At 43.4% G+C, this 20,342-nt stretch overlaps 1 protein-coding gene across 15 annotated transcripts in view; it reads right to left on the bottom strand.

Annotated features, from left to right (window-relative positions):
• The window catches only part of RBFOX2 (RNA binding fox-1 homolog 2), a 215,200-nt gene extending 214,964 nt beyond the window's left edge, over positions 1-236 (bottom strand). For all 15 annotated transcript variants that reach the window (XM_045291747.1, XM_045291760.1, XM_045291771.1 and 12 more), the window contains exon 1: positions 195-236. In XM_045291747.1, coding sequence (XP_045147682.1) covers positions 195-236 — 42 coding nt within the window. The remainder of the gene's footprint in view (positions 1-194) is intronic.
• Between the last annotated feature and the right edge of the window lie 20,106 nt (positions 237-20,342).

Here is a 20,342-nt window from a genome sequence, read left to right as displayed (position 1 = left end):
ATCAACAAAGAAAATATTCTGCAAATTCAGAACGATTTATAGATTAATAAAAAAAATCAGACATGAATGCGGATCAGCACAATTACACACAACCAAGCTCTCTGCTTGAGCTGGACTCCCACATCTTCTGAAGCCACAGCCCCCTGCACCAACTCCCACTCCACCACCCCCAGCACACCCAACTCCCCACCAACCTCACAGGGGTTCCTGGGCTGGTCCATGGAATCTGATGACATCACTCTCTCTTCCTTCCTGGAATTCTAAACCCTGCTGCTCTCCCCTTGCACACAGCTACCATCTCCATGGCAACCTCACCTCCTCCTGCTTCCCTATTGGCTTCATGGAGCAGGATACACAAAAAGGTTTTCCGTTCTCCCCACCACCACCACCACTCGCCCAAAAAAAAAAAAAAAAAGATGCTTTCAACAGGAACCTGAGCTAAATTTAGAGACTTGGGATTCAGAGTCCTATGACTAAGAAAACACAGAGAAATGTCCTCCTTCCTCCCTTCCACCCTCCTCCTCAACCCCACCCCAAGTGATTGTTTTACCTTCTCCTCTCTGGCCCCCAACGCAAAAGCAAGTGGTGCTATCTGCTAAGCATTCAACACAGCTGGGCTGGCCCCCTTTATAAGGCTGGTGCCCAGTAAATTCTCACAGCAGCTTCCTCCCAACGAGAGGGAAAAAAAGTAAAATAAAAGTATGCACAGGTTGAGCAAACAGTTGGGACATTCCATGTGCTGAAAACATCAGTCTTCTGTGCTTCCATCTATCCCTAGGCAAGAATTGGGAACGCCAGGCCTACGGGTGGTCTGCAGCCTCTTAGAAGACCCGATCCTTGGTATTTGCTCGACATCATTTCCTCCATCATAAAAAGAAGATGTGCGGAGGAAAGCAAGCTCAAAAGACTGTGTCTTGCTACAGCCAGATGCTTTAAGCCTGGAACCCCAAATCATGAGTCCAATTTGCCATTCCCATATACACTGGAGCAAGTGCTCACACACCTCATCGAGGGTAGTTCTTACGTAAGGGCACTGTAAGAATTATTGACAAAAATCAATGTAAAGTAAGCCAAAGGTTAAGACTATAGGAACAGACTGTAAACTGACATTGTTATTAGTGAAATTCCTTTGGCTATTAGCAGAAATTACTAATCCCCAGAGAATTAATATGGACTTCGAGAAATTCATCCTGTTCTGATCATAGACACATAGCCAGCCATGCTCATAAAAAGCTTCTTGCTTCTGGTAAAATCCAGGCATGCTCACCTCACACTAGCCAATCTGTGACTATCACTACATTTTCTTTGGCCCCACATTTCTTTGCTTAATCTAAACTCGGATTTTGAAATGGTCCATCATTTTCCCTAAATGGTGACCAGCTATGGACCAGGACTTGGTTTCCCGAATCAGCGGCCCACTTCTCCTTCTAGGAAATTCACTCTTTCTTAGAGCCGTAGTGGACAGCTGAACACGGAATCGGCCCACGAGCTGTGTCCTGTTATGACTTCGAAGGACAAGGCAACCATTGTAACAAGTAGGAAGGCCTCCAAGCAGGTCAGAGCCCTGTAGTATGAGGGGATGTAGATTAAAACACGACACACCCAAGAAAATTGTGATTTTTCCGTTTGCTGGACAAAGTCAACTCCAGGCCTCTAACGCTCCAGCAAAGAGAGAGAGACAGAGATGACAGGAAAACAGTTTAGTTTAGTAAGAAGTAGTTATCTGCACCAAACAGAATTGAAATGAATGGGAACACTTAGCAAAGTCAACACAACCCACTAGTTAACACACAGGAATCCAAAATGAACTTGACAACTCTGTGTGCTAACCAACTGAAAGTCCCAGTCCAGTGGAAAGAGGGCCATGGGATGAGAGGCACTTGGTGTGATTTGGTCCATCTCTGAGATAGGTGCTCTCTTATCTCACTCTGTTTGCTCTGGATCCGCCTGTCCTTGTGTAAAACCTTTCCTGGTCACACCATTAAGCAGCCGGGTTTCACAGAAGCTCTACCTGAAAGCTGCTTCTAAACACCCCCGGCCAAGAACAGACCTCCTCCTCCTATGGAGGCACAACTGAGGCACCATGTCCAAGGTTTCCCATCAAATCCATTACTGACCATTATGAAATGAGCCAGCAGTGGCCAGGGCTAAGTGGACTGCTTCAAGCAAAGCTCCACAAAGCCTACTGTCACTCAAGTGTGCTTCAATTGTACATAGGAAGCACCATGTATCTTAGATGTGCTGTCAGTAATTCTCAAAACAAAAAGTGTGTCACATCTACTCTTATTTCCGCTTTGTAAATGGACAAACCAGTCCAGAGATGCCAGTGTGACCAAAGTTGTCCAACTCATTCATTTGAAAACAAGGGGGGGAGGGGGAGACTGAATTCTATAGTCCAAAACTGTTTGGACTCCCCCACCCCATCACACCCAAAATACTCAATGCTACTGAGCTAATGCTGACACACAGTAACCCCTATAAGACAGAGCAGAAAGCTTTATCTTCCTCCAGAGAAGTTGCTGGTGGTTTTGAACTGCTGACCTTGTAGTTAGTAGCTCAATGCATAACTATGCCACTAATGTTTGGGGTCCAACGCCTATGGTCCTCCATATACAGTCAGGGCTAAAAAGAAGCATCAAGAAATCATTCTGTAACTATGTTTTCTCATGTTACCAAATATACAGGTTGCTTGACATAAAGGTTAATATCATACTTATGTATTCCTAGCAACAATGAACCCTAAGCAGGCATTCAATAATTATTATTCTAATCCTACTATTCAAAACTTATGGACAAATGGCAAGGGTTCTATTCCTATCTTTTAAAATTAAAGCCAGCTTGAGAAATTACATGCTGAAGTCAAATGACAAAACTTCAGATAACATTCTGTAATTTAATTTTAGAGATGTAAAAATTATCATGGTCACAAAGTCTACAGAGTCTTATTGCGCTGGTTGGTCCTAATCTGTCAACCCTAATGCAGTCGGGATCTATATATTAGATTTAAGATTTCTCCATTCTGCATATAGAAGCAGAGTGTTTCAAAGTATTTCTCCAGGGATCCCACTAAAATTAAACCACCTGATTAGAGGACCATGCTAAAGAGGCCAAGGTCACATGTCTGAAACCATCTGAACCAGTTAGCATCGCTCTCTGCTACAGCCACAAGATGTACTCTATTGCAAATATACAGCATCTCCTCTGGAGGAGAAAAAAAACACCCTAAAATCTATTTAATGAAGCCAAATATTGTATTTGTCTTTTATTCTTTAGAAAATGACTATTGGTCTTTTAGAAAACGGGTAGCCATTCATTGTTTCTTTCAATATTTAACCAACACCTACTATGTGTCAAGTGACAACCTCAGTTGCTGGGACTGAAGGGCAAGTGAGTGCAGCGGTGTGTGAGACGTGCGCTAGCACACTGCACGTCAACACTGAGCCAGGGAGAGTACACAAAGAAAATGGCGGACTCCGGAGATGGAACAGAGAACGTGTCTGTTCCATAAATGAGACAGGAAATAGCGTGCCGGTGGAGGAAGAGAGCAAGGATTTCACGATACACATGGTAAACTCAGAGAACGTTCAGTCTTTCACAAAGGCCAGACTGAGGACTAAGAGAAACCAGTCGGTTGAAGGCGAGGGGGCCCCGTCCATATTGATTTTCTATCTCATCCAGATGAGCGTCTTCTGAAAGACCTTCCTGTACGTAAACTTCCACAGACCAAGAGGGGAAACTCGTTCCACGACCACCTGAAGATCTCTTCCCTGTGAAGACTCCGCAATAAGAACCAGAGCCAAAAGGAGGCATATCCTTCACAAATTAAGCCTTGGAGGCTGAGCTATTCCACAAAGGGGCCAAGCTTCACTTCTTCTGTCGGTTGACCAAAATACATTTGCTGCCTTGAGAGGCAGAGTGGAAGATTCATTATTTTCAGATAATACGATTTTTACAAGTAATCAGTGGAATTACTAATCCATTTCCCATTTTCTAAACCAGGGGTCACTAAATAGACTCTAACTCCCAACAACCCACATATGTCAGAGTAGCATTGTTCTCCACTTGGCTTTCAAGGGCCAATTTTTCTTAACACAGGTGGCTAGGCACTTCTGCCAAGGTACTTCTGGGTAGGCTCAGAACACCAGCCTTTTGGTTAGCAGTGAGGCAAGCACATTAAACACACGTTAGAACATGAGGTTGGTAAATATCACTAAGGATAGCTTTAATCCTAATATTTCGTAACTTTAAAGGCCAACATATATTATCATTCTTATAACTCAATAATTAGGAAAAACATTTTAGGAAGAACACTTGTCCTAATTCTATTGAATTTAATATGAAGGTGAACTCACTTCAATTATTAGATGCTAATGAGTCGACCCTGCCTCCTGCCAGCCCCTGGGGCCAGAGTAGAACTGTGCTCCGCAGTTATCAATAAGCAATGTTTTGGCTGTTGCTTACCAGGCTGTCCAAGGGGTCCCAGGGCATACTCAAAAGTACCAACTTTTGAGTGAGCAGTCAAGTGTATTAACTGGCTGTACCATTCCTAGAATATTTATAAGCAAAGTAGAATTTTTTAGAAAAACAACTCATTCCTAAACAACATCCCTTAGATAAACATGGATGTGCATGTCCACATCATACCAACTCTGACAAAGGAGAAATTGTAAGTGTGCAAATATAATGAATTCTCATAAAGCAAACACCACGTAACTAATACCTAGGATAAAAAATTTTTTTTCAGTAGAACACTAGCCCTCCACCCCCCTTTAGAAACCTTTGCAGTCACTCCTGTCCCACGAAGACCATGGGTTCCTTTTTGTTTTGTCTGTTTTAGAACTCTCTATCAATAGAACCCCATGTTCCTTTTATTCCTTTCTCTCACGTATTTATAAAACCAATCAGTTTGTTGAGTATAAGCAATAATTCATTCACTGTCATTACCATAAAGTACTCCAATTTATATTTTTAAAATATGTGCCATAATATACTGATCAACATTTCAATAATGTGAGAAGGCACTTGTGTCGCTTCCAAACTGAAGCTATTGCTGAAATGCTACGATGCAATTCTTATGCAGGTCTCTTGGCATACATGGACACATTTCTGTTAGGTGTCCACTTGGGATACATAGAGAGTAGATTTATGCCAAAGGAGCCTCAATTCCAAAGAAACCTGAATTCACACTTTCCCTGGCAGTGTAGTGGGGTCCTGATGAACGTGCTCAACAAAGCCACTGCTGTCCGCTTTTGCCCCTTTCCTGTTTTCGTCATCTGGAGGTGGTATGCTAGCGTCTCACCATGGCTTTAACTTGCTTTTCTCGAATAGCTAATTCTGTTGGCCCATTTCGAGGTCATTTGGATATCTTCTTTTGAGTATCTTGTTCAAATCTAGTGCCTTTTTTTATCCTAATGTGTTGTTAAAAGAATGATTTATAGAAATCCTTTTATATATTGGTTTGTAGGAGTTATTTAGACATTCTGGATAGCTGCCAGAAATCTATTATTACGAATATCCTTTCTGCACTGTGGCTTGTCTTATCTGTTTCTTAATGGTGTCTTTCTATAAGCTGATATTCCTAATTTTAAGGTAGTCAATCTATCATCTCTTTCCAATATGATTACTGTGTATGTCCTTCTCTGGTATCACATAGAGAGCCTTTTATATTTCATTCTACAAGCTTTAATAAAGTAGTATTTAAAAATTTCATGTATGTATACATAAAATACACAAGTGAGGTTTTCTTCAGCCAAATAGATTAACCAACACAATCTGTGAATTAGGTAAGATCACACAAATTCATCAAGTGTATCTACGCATAGTTGTGTTTTGTGTCTAAATGAAACTTACTGACAACGAGCCCACAAAGAATAAATCTTCCACGGTCCATGGTTCCTTAAAGGAATTTTCATTTCAATAAGATACAGCAGGACAAAAGTGTTACTGTATTGCCACTGCTGCTTCTTTAATACACCTCTACCACACACAAACCCTTTACTCTTTTCATAAGAGTACGCCAAACATCTTAAGGAAGCAACAAACACAAATCCAAATCCAATTCTTGCTGGCCCAACTACTTCTCAGAATAAAAAATACTCTCAGCAAGGAAAGAAAGTGCATGCATACACTTAATGTGTGCACACCACTCATACATCCCAACAATTTCTCCCTTAACGTTTTCTTCCCCATACTGCTTATCCCTTTCTTCCTGGTCTCCACTGGCAATGTGTCGAACTGTGGGAGCCTGCAGATTGCTGTGATGCTAGAAGCTACGCCACTGGGTTAACGGCGGCGGACAGGTTGCAGCATAGACAGAAGAGGAAAAACCTGACGAGCTACTTCCAAACACTGGTCAATGAAAACCTACGGATCACGACAGAACACAGACTAACTTGCTTTAGACACATCGCCTGGTGTGCACAACTGCTAGAGAAAATGGTGTTTGGTGAGGCAGAGGGGCAGAAAATGTGTGGGAAGATCCTTGATGAGATGGATTCGCACAACAGCCACAACAATGGGCTTGAGCATGCTGGCAATTGAGAGGAAGGCATGGGACTGAGCAATATTTCATTTGATTATGAATAAGGTTGCTATGAGTCAGTCAACTTGACAGCAGCTGCCTGCTTAGCTAGCTCTTCCAAGTCTTAGGGAGAAAGGTTACTTAAAAAAAGAAACGAATAACCATACTTCAGAAAGGGTCCCACTGAGTTTAGAAACAAATATGTAACCACCCCTTTATAAAAGGTAAATTTGGTAACAGTCACTTCCTAGGATGAGCAGTTGAGAGAGGTAAAGAATGAGGCGCCCTGCTGGCACAGTGAACAAGCACTCAGCTACTAACCAGAAGGCCACTGGTTCGAAGCCACCAGTTACTCCACAGGAAAAAGGAGCAGTCTATTCCCATAAACGACAGCAGCCTTCAAGCCCCCATGGGGTAAGTGCTACTCTGTTTAATGGGGTCACCATGAGTTGGAATTGACTCAACAGTAATTGAGGGGGGTGGGATTTTAAAGGAAAAGAATAGCTATGAAATTCGATTTAGATGAGCAGAGAGTTTTTAAAGCAAACAGCGTCATCGAGTGAGTTTTCTTTATTCTCCTATTTTCTAACAGGCTCAAAATAGAATCGCGTTCCTCTTCTAAACACGCATAACAGGCAGTAAGAGAACAAGTCGGCTAAATTTAGAGGTCAAGGTGGACCAGATGCTTCACAGCCCGGGCTGCTTGACCTTCAGCACATTTTATGAAGTGAAGCAAGAATTCATCAGCAGAACTTAAAGGATAACCTCAAACTGAAGTAAGAAATGCAAAGAAAGATATAAATGCAGGATATTAAGATTCTCCCGGGTGGGAGGAGAGAAAAAAATAAGAAGCTAATAACCAAGGGCTCAAGAAGAAAGAAATGTTTTGAAAAGGATGATGGCAACATATGTACAAATGTGCTTGACACAATGGATGGATGTCTGGATTGTGGTAAGAGTTCTAAGAGGCCCCAATAAAATGATTGTTTAGAAATTCTCCCATCAGGAAATTATTAAAAATTGGTCTTTAACCCAAAGGAGGCAGGTAGACTAGGGTTTGACCAGTGCTGAAGAATTAAGCTCTTCAACAGGACCCACATATCCCCACGATATTCATTCATTCCAAAAACCTTTATAATGCCGTTACTATGTTCCCAATGTTCCTATTTGGAGGACTGGTGGTTTAGTAGTTGAATCTGCACCCAGGTTTAATTCTGAGCAAGTGCAGCTACCACCCTCTGTCAAGAGGCTTGTGTTTGCTGTGATGCATTCAGCAGAGCTTCCAGACTAAGACAGGCTAGGAAGAAAAGCCCAGGGACAGGCTACAAATATCAGCCAATGAAAATCCTTTGGATCGCCAAGTCTGATCTGCGGCCAGTCATGGGACAGTACAGGACCAGTCAGCATTCCCTTCTGTTAAGCACTCAGTCACCAGTAACAGAGAGCAGGCTTGTAGACAGAAAATAGTACATTCCCACGGTGCTAGGCACCAAGTATGAAGTGTGAAAATAGACACAGTCTCTCGGCAATGAGGGTTTAGTCAAAAGGAGGGGAAAAACTCATTCCACCAAGTCAAAGTATTTAGGTACTTATTATGGTAAGTGTCCAAGAAATTCAGGGTAGACCTTTTTTAAGGTACAAGATAGCTACTCTAGAAAGATGAGGTTTAAGTTAACAAAAATAACAATACAACAGCAACAAAACAATGAAGGCATATGCAGTGTGAGCCCCGCTAAAGAGATCTGACTGATTCGGGCCCATCAACCTTCCTGATTCCTTCCAAGGGTTCCTCTCTCCCCCTAGGCCTGCCCTTCCATTATGAACACTGTCTGCGCTCACACACATCAACTCAATGTCACAGGGTGGCCAGCTGCAGGAGTTGCAGGTGGTGGGCGGGTGTCTCTTGCAACACAGCATTAGAGTATCTGACAAGGATGCAGCCTAAATGGAAAGTACACAGCCAAGTGTATAAGGTGAAGAGAGAGAGAGATAATGTGTGTGTGTGTGTGTGTGTGTGTGTGTGTGTGTGTGTGTTAGGGGTGGGTGGGTGGGGGGGTTCCACATTATCCTAGAGGATGCAGCAAGGTTGTCTGTCTCAAAATCAGAACAGCTGTCTCCATGCCATTTCAAAAGCAGCCTTTGTAAACTGCCTGTGCATCTAAAATTACCCCAATAAAATTATCAATTAAAAAGAAAGGCAGCTGTTGGAGCCTCAAAGGCTGTCTGCAGTGACAAAATGGCTCATCTCCTTCCTCTCTCCAGAATCAGCTTTCTCTGTACCAAAGGCATGGAATCAGCATGTCTAAAAGGAACAGATGACAATAAAAATAACGATATTTTTTAAATCACTACATTCTCCCAAAAGTTGTTGTTTTGTTTTTCCTGAAAAGGTTTTAAACAAAAACTAAAGCCCTGTTGCTGAACGGGCAACCCCAGCTCCTAGTGGCCATCGGGGCACAGCAGAGCTGCCTCATGAGACCCCTTTCAGAAGCATCACGGGGACCCAGCAGCATTTCCTCCCACCAGGAGTCAAGGGCCAACTCCACAGCAGCCAACAATAACAACAACTACTCTCCCCTCGCTCCATTACTGTGTTACTCGGCGACTCACTCATGCATCAGAAGGGGGACCATGTGGCCTGTGTCAAATACTCAGACTCATTATTCCCACTAACAACAAAATATTTTAGAAAGTCATATTTCCGCATCCAAACTATCTCCCAATCTCACCAAGTAATAGCAAAAAGTGTTTTTATCAAACAAAATATTCTACGTTTGATTCAAGAACACATCGTCACTCCTACAAGAGGACAACACACCCCACCCTAACCCTCCAGTCCATCCTGACTCATAGCAGCCCTGCAGCACAAAGTGGAACTGCTCCCATGCGTTTCTAAGGCCCTAAATCTTTACAGAACTGACAGTCCATCTTTCTACCTCAAAGTGCCCGCTGGATTCAAACTGCTAACCTTATGGTTGGCAGCCAACATGTAACCACCAGGGCTCCATCCAAGAGGACCAAAGGGACATGAAAAATATGGGCAAACCAGGAAAAGAAGGCAAAGCTGTGAACACATTTATGCTCGCATAGTGTTGTTATATATTCTATAGTAATAAATCTGCATTTATGCAATAGCATCAATGCAAGAACCAAATGGATTAGAATGAACTTGCAAAGACCCAGATGGACCTCTGGGATGGCAGAGTGCTGCAATCATCAGTGAGATCCAGAAACAGTCGATTACCACATACTCCCTCAGTCTAACAGGCTTCATCTGAACCAAAATAGAAAATCGAGGTTTATCCAAACAAGAGACCCCCCCCTCAGTGACAAGAGGTCTGAAGGGCCCAAATGGACTATTTATAGTGCCTGCGGCTGAAGTGCACCACAAAATCAGATTTTCCTCCACGCAGTGCCCGAGGTGCTGCAGGTGCTAAGAAGATGCCAGTCCCCATCAGAGCACTGTAGTGAGCTCCCCTGGCACCAATGCTGCGCAAGGTCTGAGTGCACAACACTGCCCTGGCTGCCTCTGCGGTCTTTAAAGCCATGGTCCAACACACTCACCTTCGGGCAGGGCAGCCAGGCCAAGGATACTTGGCTTACAATGTAAACACGCCATGTCCTCACAATATCCTGAATCCTTTGGAATGGCTGCCCCAATCAAAACCCAAGGTGAGTCCTCTTCCGCTATAGGAAGCGATCTACCAAAACAGTTCCCTACTCACTTGACAATCCACCCCACCCCCCCAAAAAAAAAAACAAAAAAAAAAAAAAAAACAGAAAACCCTGCAAGTCAAGAGGGTCAGATTTTCGAGTCCATTTTAGGAACACTGTGAAACTGCCCAGGCCATCAGAGACTGCATATCCAAGTGTCTGAAAGCAGCCACTGCAGAAGCAGGGTGTGCCCATGTAAATATGTTACAACGGTGGAGTGGGTAGGTGTGTCCAGGCCTAACAGTGGGGTTGGACACAAAGAGTGCTGAGTTTCTGCTGCACACGCAGCAGAAAGTGAGGCGGAACTTAAGGGTTTAACACGGATCCTCTGGTCTCTGAGCACATACAGCCCGGTGAACGAAAGCCCCCACGATGTGCTGCTGTATGTGCAGAGCTCACGGTCGGATCAACCTGTCCATGAGCTCCCCACGCCACACGGAAATGACCCTGACTTTCTGCAAAGGAACACGCGGTTCCTAAACCAGAAGAGGAGCCTGCACAGCAAACGGTAGCCCAGAAGAAGCTGAAGACGCACAACGTATGGCTCAGGAGTCAGTGAGGCTGAAAACAAAAGCTGATAGACGTGAAGCAGAAGGGGAGAGGGAAGTCATGGGGGCTTGTAGAAGCTCACGGGGGCAGCTCTACTCTGTCCCACCCAGCCCTTATAAATCGGACTCGACTAGATGGTAGCGAGTTGTTTCCAAGTTGGCTTCACATTTTCAGGTTTCCAATACTCACTTCCAGCTATCAGCTCCCAGGTCCAGGGAAGGAAATAAAAAAATGCTTCCTAAAACTCAGCATCTGCTTCGAATTTGGCAGCCGTCGCCCCTCCTTCCTCCGCCCTCTCTGCTCTCCATCCCACAAAGCACACAACACACGTCTACATCTAAGGTTTTCCTGAAAAGGACCGCCTGGAGGAGAGATCCCAGAGCTAAGGGGGAGGTGAGGCCTGCAGGGCTCCCCGCACTCTCTCGCTCTCCCTCCCCCGAAAAGACTGTTTCTGATTAGGTGCCTACAATCCAGGCTACACAGGAAGTGCTCTGGGGCCCACTTGGTCAGCCCCATCTCAAACACAGTGCAAACCTTTGTGCTGCTGCAGGCCCATCTGGAATCAGTTAGGACCAGGCTCCTAGCAGGCCTCTCTCAAACCACTAGGCTGAACAGAGCTTTTTCCGCCGGCCAACCCCCTTCCCCCATCCCTCTCCCCCATCACCCTTTAGGGCACATTTCTCCCTCTCCCCTACAGGGGTCTCTGCAAACAAGAGTCCAATGAGAACATACAGAAAGCAGAAAGCAAATCTCTCAAGGCTCGGGAAGCCCCCAAATGTACGGCATTCAGGGAACCAAAATCCCTTGTTAAGCAAGTTGAACTTGTTTGGTTTTTCTTTTTAATAGCTATTTTTAGAAGCTCGGAGTGGCTTACATTTTTTCTTTAAAGATGTAAAAGCAGTATACTCTTTATGAAAATTTTCACTCTTCTGGCTCCTAAAGTATACAAAAAGTGGAAAAAAGACAACATTGGCATAGTTCTTACCACTCAAATTCCTAAGTGAAATTGCCATTTCTGCAATTCTACAAAAATTGTTTTATACACACTTTATATAAAAACAAATCACCACCCCAAAAGGGATTTACTTCTCTGGTAAAGTGGTAAATGCCCAGGACCAGCATAGAGGACCCCGGGAGAACCTTCTGGAAGGCCATTAAGTGAGTCACACGGCAAGAAGCAAAGCCCTTTCACCCGCCTGGGTCGCTAGATTCCCCCTTGACTCCTGTTGGTTCAGTAACTAAGGGGCTGGCTGCTAACCAAAAAGTCAGTGGTTCAAACCCACAAGTCACTCCAAGGGAGACTGATGTAGCAGCCTGTTTCCCATATAGATTAGTCTTGGAAATGCCCTTATGGGGTCTTTATAAACTAGAATCGACTCAACAGCACACAACCACAACAAAATACTAGTGAAAACCAGTAAAATGTAGCAGAGTAAGGCAGCATCTAGAACAGTCTTTACCTCACCAGTACACCCAAACTCTACCTAATGCAGAAGGGCACACCCAGCTCACCGCCAGCTTAGCTTCACTTTTGAACACTGTCCTTATAGCCCCCAAAGACCCTATAGAAAGGAGGGTGGGTATGTGTGAGAGAGAGAGACATTTGAGGAAATGGGGGAGATGGGCACAGCCAGGCAGCTTACACAGCTTTTCTTTAAGGCACATTCTCTGTCTTCATGTTAAGAGACTTGGTAGCATGGGGGGCGGGGGGTGGGGGAGAATGTTTAAGGAAAGTATCAGGCTAGCCATCTGGGGCCAGCAACCCGATCAGAGACGTGATCAGAGACGTGAGCACAAAGGCCTGGTGAATTACATTCACAAAGAAACTGGTGAAACAGAACTCCAGGCTTTGTACTCAGTTTCCAAGCTGCTTATTTACTGAATGGATCTTAACAAATATTTACTGGATCTACCATGAGAGCCAGAGCCGCTGGGGAACACAAGAAGGAGCTGTCCGATCCTCAGGGAGCTTGAGATCTGCAGGATGGGCAGACATTATTCTTTTTTAAGTCAATATTAGATTGTGTTTTCAGTAAAGGTTTACATAGCTGTGTATGCTCCCATTCTACGTTTATACTCAAATTGCTCAATGCTATTGGCTGTGTCCTTCAGAAGGTGTGAACATTCTCTCATTTCCTTTCTGATTGTTCCAGTTTCACTGATCTAGTTAGTCTACTCATCTTCCCGGCCCAGTCATTCAAAGGTAATTTTAATTCAAAACCTAATAATGATGAGGGAGTTATAAAATGCTGGGAGTCTCCTAACTTCAGCTTCCTAGGTGACCCTTAGTTGGGGAAGGCTTTCTAAGTTTGTTTGTTTTAATCTCTTTTAGAGCTTTTTCTCATCTTCCTTCTGATAAACTGTTAAGAAAGTTACCTAGTCAACCAACCAGGTATTTGTGCCATATCCAAAGAAAAGTGATATAACATTGCAGAAATTATCAAACAATACAACAAGTAAAATTCTGCTGAAGACAATCCACAAATAGTTGTAAACGTGCAGCAGCAAAAGAATTGCCAGAAATTTAAGCTGAATTCAGAAGAGGGCATGGAATATGGGAAGTCATGCTAATACTTGGCTGAAAATACCGAATGCCAAAAAGATATTGTGTCTTACTAAGGCTATGAAAAGGCATTCCGCTGCATGGCCCATAATAAATGATGGATAATACTATGGAAAATGGGAATTCCTGAACACTTCATTGTGCTCATGTGGAACCTGTACTTAGACCAATGGGCAATCCTTCAAAGAGAACAAGTGTATATACTGTGTGGTTTAAAGTCAGGAAAGGCATGCATCAGGGTTGTATCCTTTTAGCATATGTATTCAATCTGTATGCTAAGCAAATAATCTAAGAGCATGGACTATAGGAAGAAGACTCTGGCATCAGGATTTCAGGAAAGCTCACGAACAAGCTTCGATAAGTAGGTAGCAAGCACAGCCTCGCTGCTTGATGAAACCATGAACTTGAAGCACTGATGAAGACGAAAGGCTGGCGCTTTCAGTCTGGGTTACAACTCAATGTAATGAAAATAAAAATGCTCTTAACAGGGCCAATATATAGCATCATGACACAATAATTTTATTTTACTGCATCTATAATCAACAACCAGTAGCAGCTGTCAGGATATGACACAACGTATTGCACTGAGCAAATCTGCTGCCAAAGACCTCTTTAAGGTGAAAAAAAAACAATGTTATTTATTTGATGACTAAAATCTGACCCAGGCCATGGTATTTTTAGTCGCTATATATTCATAAGAAAGCAAGACAAAGACTATGTAAGACAAAAGAAGAATTGATGCATTTGAATTCTAGTGTTGGGGAAGAAAATTACACATATCAGAAAAATTCTGCAGAACAAACAAATCTGCCTTGAAAGAAGTACAGCCCGATTGTTCCTTAGAAGGGAACACAGTGAGACTGTCTCCTGCACGTTGGACATGTTATCAGGAAGAAACAGTCCATGGGAAATGACACCATGCTTGATCAGGTAGAGGGTCAGCAACAAATAGGAAAGACAAGATGGATTGACGGTAGCTGCAATAATAGGCTCCAACAGAGCAACAGTTGTGAGGATGACACAGAAACAAGACAGTGTTTTAGTCTATTGTCCATCAGTTTACTATGAATCAGAACCAATTTGGTAGCACCAAACAACAAAACCAAACTGAGAATTATGCTTCACCCTGATGCTTAAAGGCTGGCATTGTATACTGCCTAGTCAGCACGGCAAGGGCACCCAGTCACACAAATTGCACCGAAGGTAGTTAGTAGGTAACGAATTCGTGACCCTAGCCTCAGTTCTAGGGATTAAAAACCAGTCAAGCAAGTTAAAGGATTGAGATTAGAACTGGCTGGCAGCCTTGTCCACAGCAGGGATTGCTGCAGACCACATGTGAAGGTTTTGGGCAAGAGTTAAGTCATTCTATTCACTATCAGTGCCCATCTCAAAGCAATGTGACAACTGCTTTCTCTTACAACTAAAGTTGGTCAAACAAAGTTCTAGCTCTAGAGATGCTCAAAAACAAGGGTCTAGCCCTTAGAGGGCCTGTTTGGCACGTATCATCTGGAAGAAATAATAACAATCCTATACAGGCTGAGACCTCTTTCCTTAATCTCATACCCTAGGTAACCTGAAGGTTGAGGAAACTCCTTTTCCGTCCAATCAGTGGCACGATAAACCTACATACAACAGAACAAAATACTGCCTAGTCCTACACCATTTTCACTACCGTCCAATGTTTGAGCCCATTGCTACAAGCCACAATGTCAACCCATTTCCTTGAGGCTCTTCCTCTTGTTCTCTGACCTACTTTACCAAAGCATGAGGACCTTCCCCAGGGACTTGTCTTCCAAATCTCTTGGCATAGATGAGTGAGTGCTTCCAGAAAGGCATGTGCTTGTTGAAATATCTCAATTGGTATTCTAACTTCTGGGGCCTTGTTTTTCACCAATATATTCCAAGCACTTTGGAGCTGGAATTAGAAACCCAAAAGGGAGGAACACATGTGGCATTTCTCAAGCTGAAAGAAGTGAAGAAAAAAGCCAAGGCTCTACTTGTAATATTGAGGGATCCTATGGGCAAAAAACTGAACAACACACAAAGTATCAAAAGCAGATGGAAAAAATACACAAAATCACTGTGCCAAAAAGAAGTGGTGAACAGTCAGCCATTCCAGGAGGTAGCATATGGTTAGAAGCTGATTTCCTTCAGAAGCAACTTAAAAACAAGTTCTCTTCAGTGATTTAAATTTCTCCCCTCCCTAACAGGCAAGAAAGATTTCAAACACATTCAGAGAAGAAGCAAAATCCTATGACGGGGTTTAAGACAGAGCAGGATCACATTTCCTTCTGGAACCTGGAAAGCCGAGCTGTAAGAGGTGCACACAAGGAATCTGGCCCACTCTCTGAACTTTAATGTATCTTAAATTAGGTACGGAAAATCTGGCAGCTTGGCCAACTCCCAAACCAGCTATGCACAAAACTGGACTGGTCAGGATTCTTCGTGGCAAACACCAGGAGACTGGGCCAATGAAAACTTTCAGACCTGCCAAAAAATCACAGCCTTTTCCTTAAAGGGAAAATACTTCAAAGGTGTATATTCGTGTATGTGTATTATCTATGGGGGAGAGAAGTCTTAAAATTTTCCTAATTCCTGCCATCCCTTAACTTTTTCCCTGGACATTCCTTTCCCGTGTTTGTCCTCCTCTATGGGAGCATGAGCATGGGTGTGGATTGTAACAGCAAGCTGAAGAAGCCGTGCAGGTAGACCGACTGAGGGAGGTGCGATTTCGGTTCCAGACCACCTCAATAAACACCGCATCCCAGTGAGTCACAGAAATATTCAGCCTTCCCAGTACAAGTTATATACTGGTGCCCTAGTGGTCACAGGCTGGGCCGCTGCTCGGTAAGGCCAGGTATGTGAACCACCAATTGCTCCAAGCGAGAAAGACAGGGCTTTCTACTTCTGCAACAAGTTGCAGTACTGGACACCCAGAGGGCATGTCCTGTAGTAGTTCGCCATGAATCGGAACTGACTTGATGGCAGTGGTTCGGGCTTCTTGTTTGGTAGTCTATTCAGTGTGCTATAACATTATGGAAGAGCTTGAAGAATGACCAATACGTGACACAGAGATGCCAGGGGAGCACATGCTGTTGGAAAAATAGCATTGTCACATGATTGCCACAAACCTTCACTTTGTTGAAAACAAAGAAAAGCAAACCCTGCAGAAATAAAGTGGGGGGTTTCTGTACAGAAAGGGAGTGCGCTCCCAATACATCTGCCCAAAGCAGGCAGAGACCCCTCTCGTTCCATAAACCCACCAGCATTCCCCCTTCAGTCTGACCATTTAGCAAAGTCTAGGAGAAACGCCACCAAAGCCTCTTCCCCTGGACCCTAACCCTCACTGTCTCGGCCCCTTTTCTCTGGTCCTGGTGCTCTCCCCACCATCCAGAACTCAGTCTGCTGGAATGCCAAAGGAAAGTGCATGAGGGAGCTCAACGCAATGCAGGGTTTCCCAAACTAAGGGCAGCGAGCAACCTTTTTATTCTTCCTCTTTCCAATCCATCATGGATTTGGTACTTTGGTAACATGCAATGAAATGAATTATTAGAAAAATGAAATTTAGAAAGCCAAGATATACAAAATACAAGCCCACGTTTTTTTATTATTATACTTAGCACTCAACCAATTAACTACTATGCCAAATGGCTATGGAAGTTTATAAATACTTACGATCAAATCCTGGAGCTACCTTATAACAATGAAGCAGTAACAAGCAGTTGCTGGACTGATATTAGTCTACAAATTTGACTCGGACTAACAGTGGCACCGTGAAGAGAGATTAAGCTTTGACGCGACACAATCTGAGGGGCGAGTCGCAGCTCAATCACTCACTAGTTGTATGGCCTTGAACACAGCATTTAATTTCTCTGGATCTCTAAAAAGAGAATGTCAGGTCACCAGACGCCGCTCAAGGTGGAGGAAATACAATGGCAAGGAGTCTAGCACACTGACTAGAGTTCCAGTGAAATAGCTATTACTATCAGTTTCTCCAGGCGTTCTCACTGCGCCCTAAGGTTATTCAAATTCCCCTCAGTCCTAATCATGAGAGTTACCGTGTTCTCATAGGCAATTGTTAACTAGCAAAACCTACGTCTTTATTGTCTTGTGCATTCTTTCTCCTTGCTTTCAGGAAGGGCCTTTCTTGTGCCAAAAAACCCCATTGCATTTGACTTCCACTGTCTTCTGCTTGGACTAAAATACATTCCAATTTGATTTCTAGCCAAACTACCACTTCAATCACTAATTCCGCTGTCATCTGATGTTTTGTTGCTATTTTATTAAATACTAAAATAACCTAAGAAGGATATTTCCTAATTACATGAGGATATACGGATAAGAAAAGTGTATGTTACCCGAGCTAAGGGGTGCATTTTCCATCTCCACACACTCTCACACTTTCTTGGATGGGTTGCTGGTAACTTTCTCCACACTGGTCTTTCAGACGCTGCCAACTCTTCAACAAGTTAAAGAGTTGTACATCCACCCTACAAATCTCAATTTCTTACATCCCAAATGAAGAGGTTGAAGAACATGATGTTTAACATTCTTTTCAGCTCCCTTTTTGATCTAGCTTCAGGCTTTTCAACACACTCCATAAGAACCCCAAGGCTCTTCTCACATCCCCTGTGCTTATTTTAGGGATGTCAAACAGCCACGGTCCCATCCCTGAAGCTTCTACCCTGAATCTTCCCACAAAAGACGGTGTGGCTCACACCATTGGCATGGGGTCCATCCGGACGCATGGGGACCTTACAGCACAGAGGAGAATGAACCCCAGAGGGTTTCACAGGCTGTAAATCTTTAAACCAGACTGCACATCTTTGTCTCACAGAGTAATCAACAGGTTCAAACCACTAAACTTTCACTTAGCAGCCACAGGCTTTAACCATTATGCCAACAGAGCTTCCTGACTCTGGCCGAGTCTCTCTAATTTTTCCTTCAGTCAGTACTAGTTAGTTATTAGAGAGAAGCAATCCCATCTGATCCTTAAGGATTTCTCTCAAGTCTAGATTCCTCTCTTTACAAACATAAAAAAATTGGGGAAAACTCCATTATCTTTAATTCCATGTTTTCATAAACTGTGAACCATAACAAACTACAGATAGCTGGATAAGAACAGAATTGCAGAACACTTCATTGTGCTCATGCAGAACTTGTACATGGGTCAAGAGGCAGTTGTGCAACAGAACATGAGAATACCATATGCTTCAAAATCAAGAAAGGTGTGCATCAGGGTTGTATCCTCTCACAATATATATATATTTTAATCATTTTATTGGGGCGTACAACTCACAGTACAATCCATACATACATACATCGTGTCAAGCATATTTGTACATATGTTGCCATCATCGTTTTCAAAGCATTTCTTTCTAATTGAGCCCTTGGTATCAGGTCATTTCCCCCCTCCCTCCCCCTCCCTCATGAACCCTTGATAATTTATAAATTATTATTTTTCAGGTCTTGCACTGTCTGATGTCTCCCTTTACCCCCTTGTCTGTTGTCCATCCCCCTGGAAGGGGGTTATAGTTAGGTTATTGTGATTGGTTCCCCCTTTCTCCCCACCCCTTCCCCTTCTGGTATGACTACTCTCATTATTGGTCCTGAGGAGTTTATCTGTCCTGTATTCCCTGTGTTTCCAGCTCTTATCTGTATCCATGTACATGCTCTGGTCTAGGCAGATTTGTAAGTTAGAATTAGGGTCATGACAGTGGGGGGAGGAAGCATTAAAGAACCAGAGGAAAGCTGTATGTTTCATCAGTGCTACACTGCACCCTGGCTGGCCCGTCTTCTCCCTACGACCCTTCTGGAAGGGGATGTCCAATTGCTTACAGGTTGGTTTTGAGCCTCCACTCCGCACTCCAACACCGTCTCCCCTCCACCCCACCCCACCCCCTGACCTCATCCACATTATGATTTTTTGCTCTGGGTCTTTGATGCCTGATATCTGATCCCATCGACACCTCATGATCACACAGGCTGGTGTGCTCCTTCCATGCCTCTCACCATACTTATCCAATCTATGTGCTGAGCAAATAACCAACAAAGCTAGATTACATGAAGAAGTATGCAACAGCGGGTTTGGAGCAAGGCTCATGAACAGATTGCAATATGCAAATGACACAACCTGGCTTGCAGAAAGTGAGAAGGACTTGAAGTACTTACTGATGAAGAGCAAGGATTGTGGCCTCAGTACGGATGACAACTTAATTTAAAAAAACTAAAATCCTCCCAACTGGACTAATAGATAACAACATGATAAATGGGGGGGGGGGGGGAAGACTGGACTTGGCAAGAACCTTGTCATCCTTGGACCCACAATCAATCCTCACAGAAATACCAGTCAAAAGATAGTGATGCATTGCATTATGTAAATCGGCCACACAAGACCTCTTTAAAGTGTTGAAAAGCAAGGATGTTACTTTGAGGACTGAGGTGCCCAATCCAAGCCATGGTATTTTCAGTTGTCTCACATGCATGTGAAAGTTGGGCAATGAATAATGAAGACCAAAGAAGAATTGGTGCATGTGAACTGTGATGCTGGTGAAGAATATTGCAAGTACTATGGAAAAAGGAGGGTGGTGGTGGAAGGAAAGTACTATGAATGCCTAAAGAACAAGCAAGTCTGTCTTGGAAGTACAGTCAGATTGCTCCTTGGTAGCAAGGCTGGAAAAAACTTCATTTCATGTACTTTGGACATGTTATCAGGAGAGACCAGTCCCTTGGAGAAGGAAATCATGCTTGATAAAGTGGAGGGGCAATGAAAAAGAGGAAGATCCTTGAAAAGACAGATTAATTAGCATAGTTGCCACAACAGTGAGTTCAAGCATCAGAACAACTGTGAGTCTAGTGCAGGACCAGGTGGTATTTTTTTCTTTTAATCATTTTATTGGAGGCTCATACAACTCAACACAATTCATACACTCATCCATTGTGTCAAGCACATTTGTACTTTGTTGCCATCATCATTCTCAAAACATTTGCTTTCTA

Source organism: Echinops telfairi, unplaced genomic scaffold (genome assembly GCF_000313985.2).
Source record: "Echinops telfairi isolate 266 unplaced genomic scaffold, ASM31398v2 ScPeMD7_2;HRSCAF=8, whole genome shotgun sequence".
Taxonomy (NCBI): domain Eukaryota; kingdom Metazoa; phylum Chordata; class Mammalia; order Afrosoricida; family Tenrecidae; genus Echinops; species Echinops telfairi.
The sequence above is the reverse complement of the archived record's forward strand: the minus strand, read 5'-3'. Positions and strand labels throughout refer to the sequence as shown.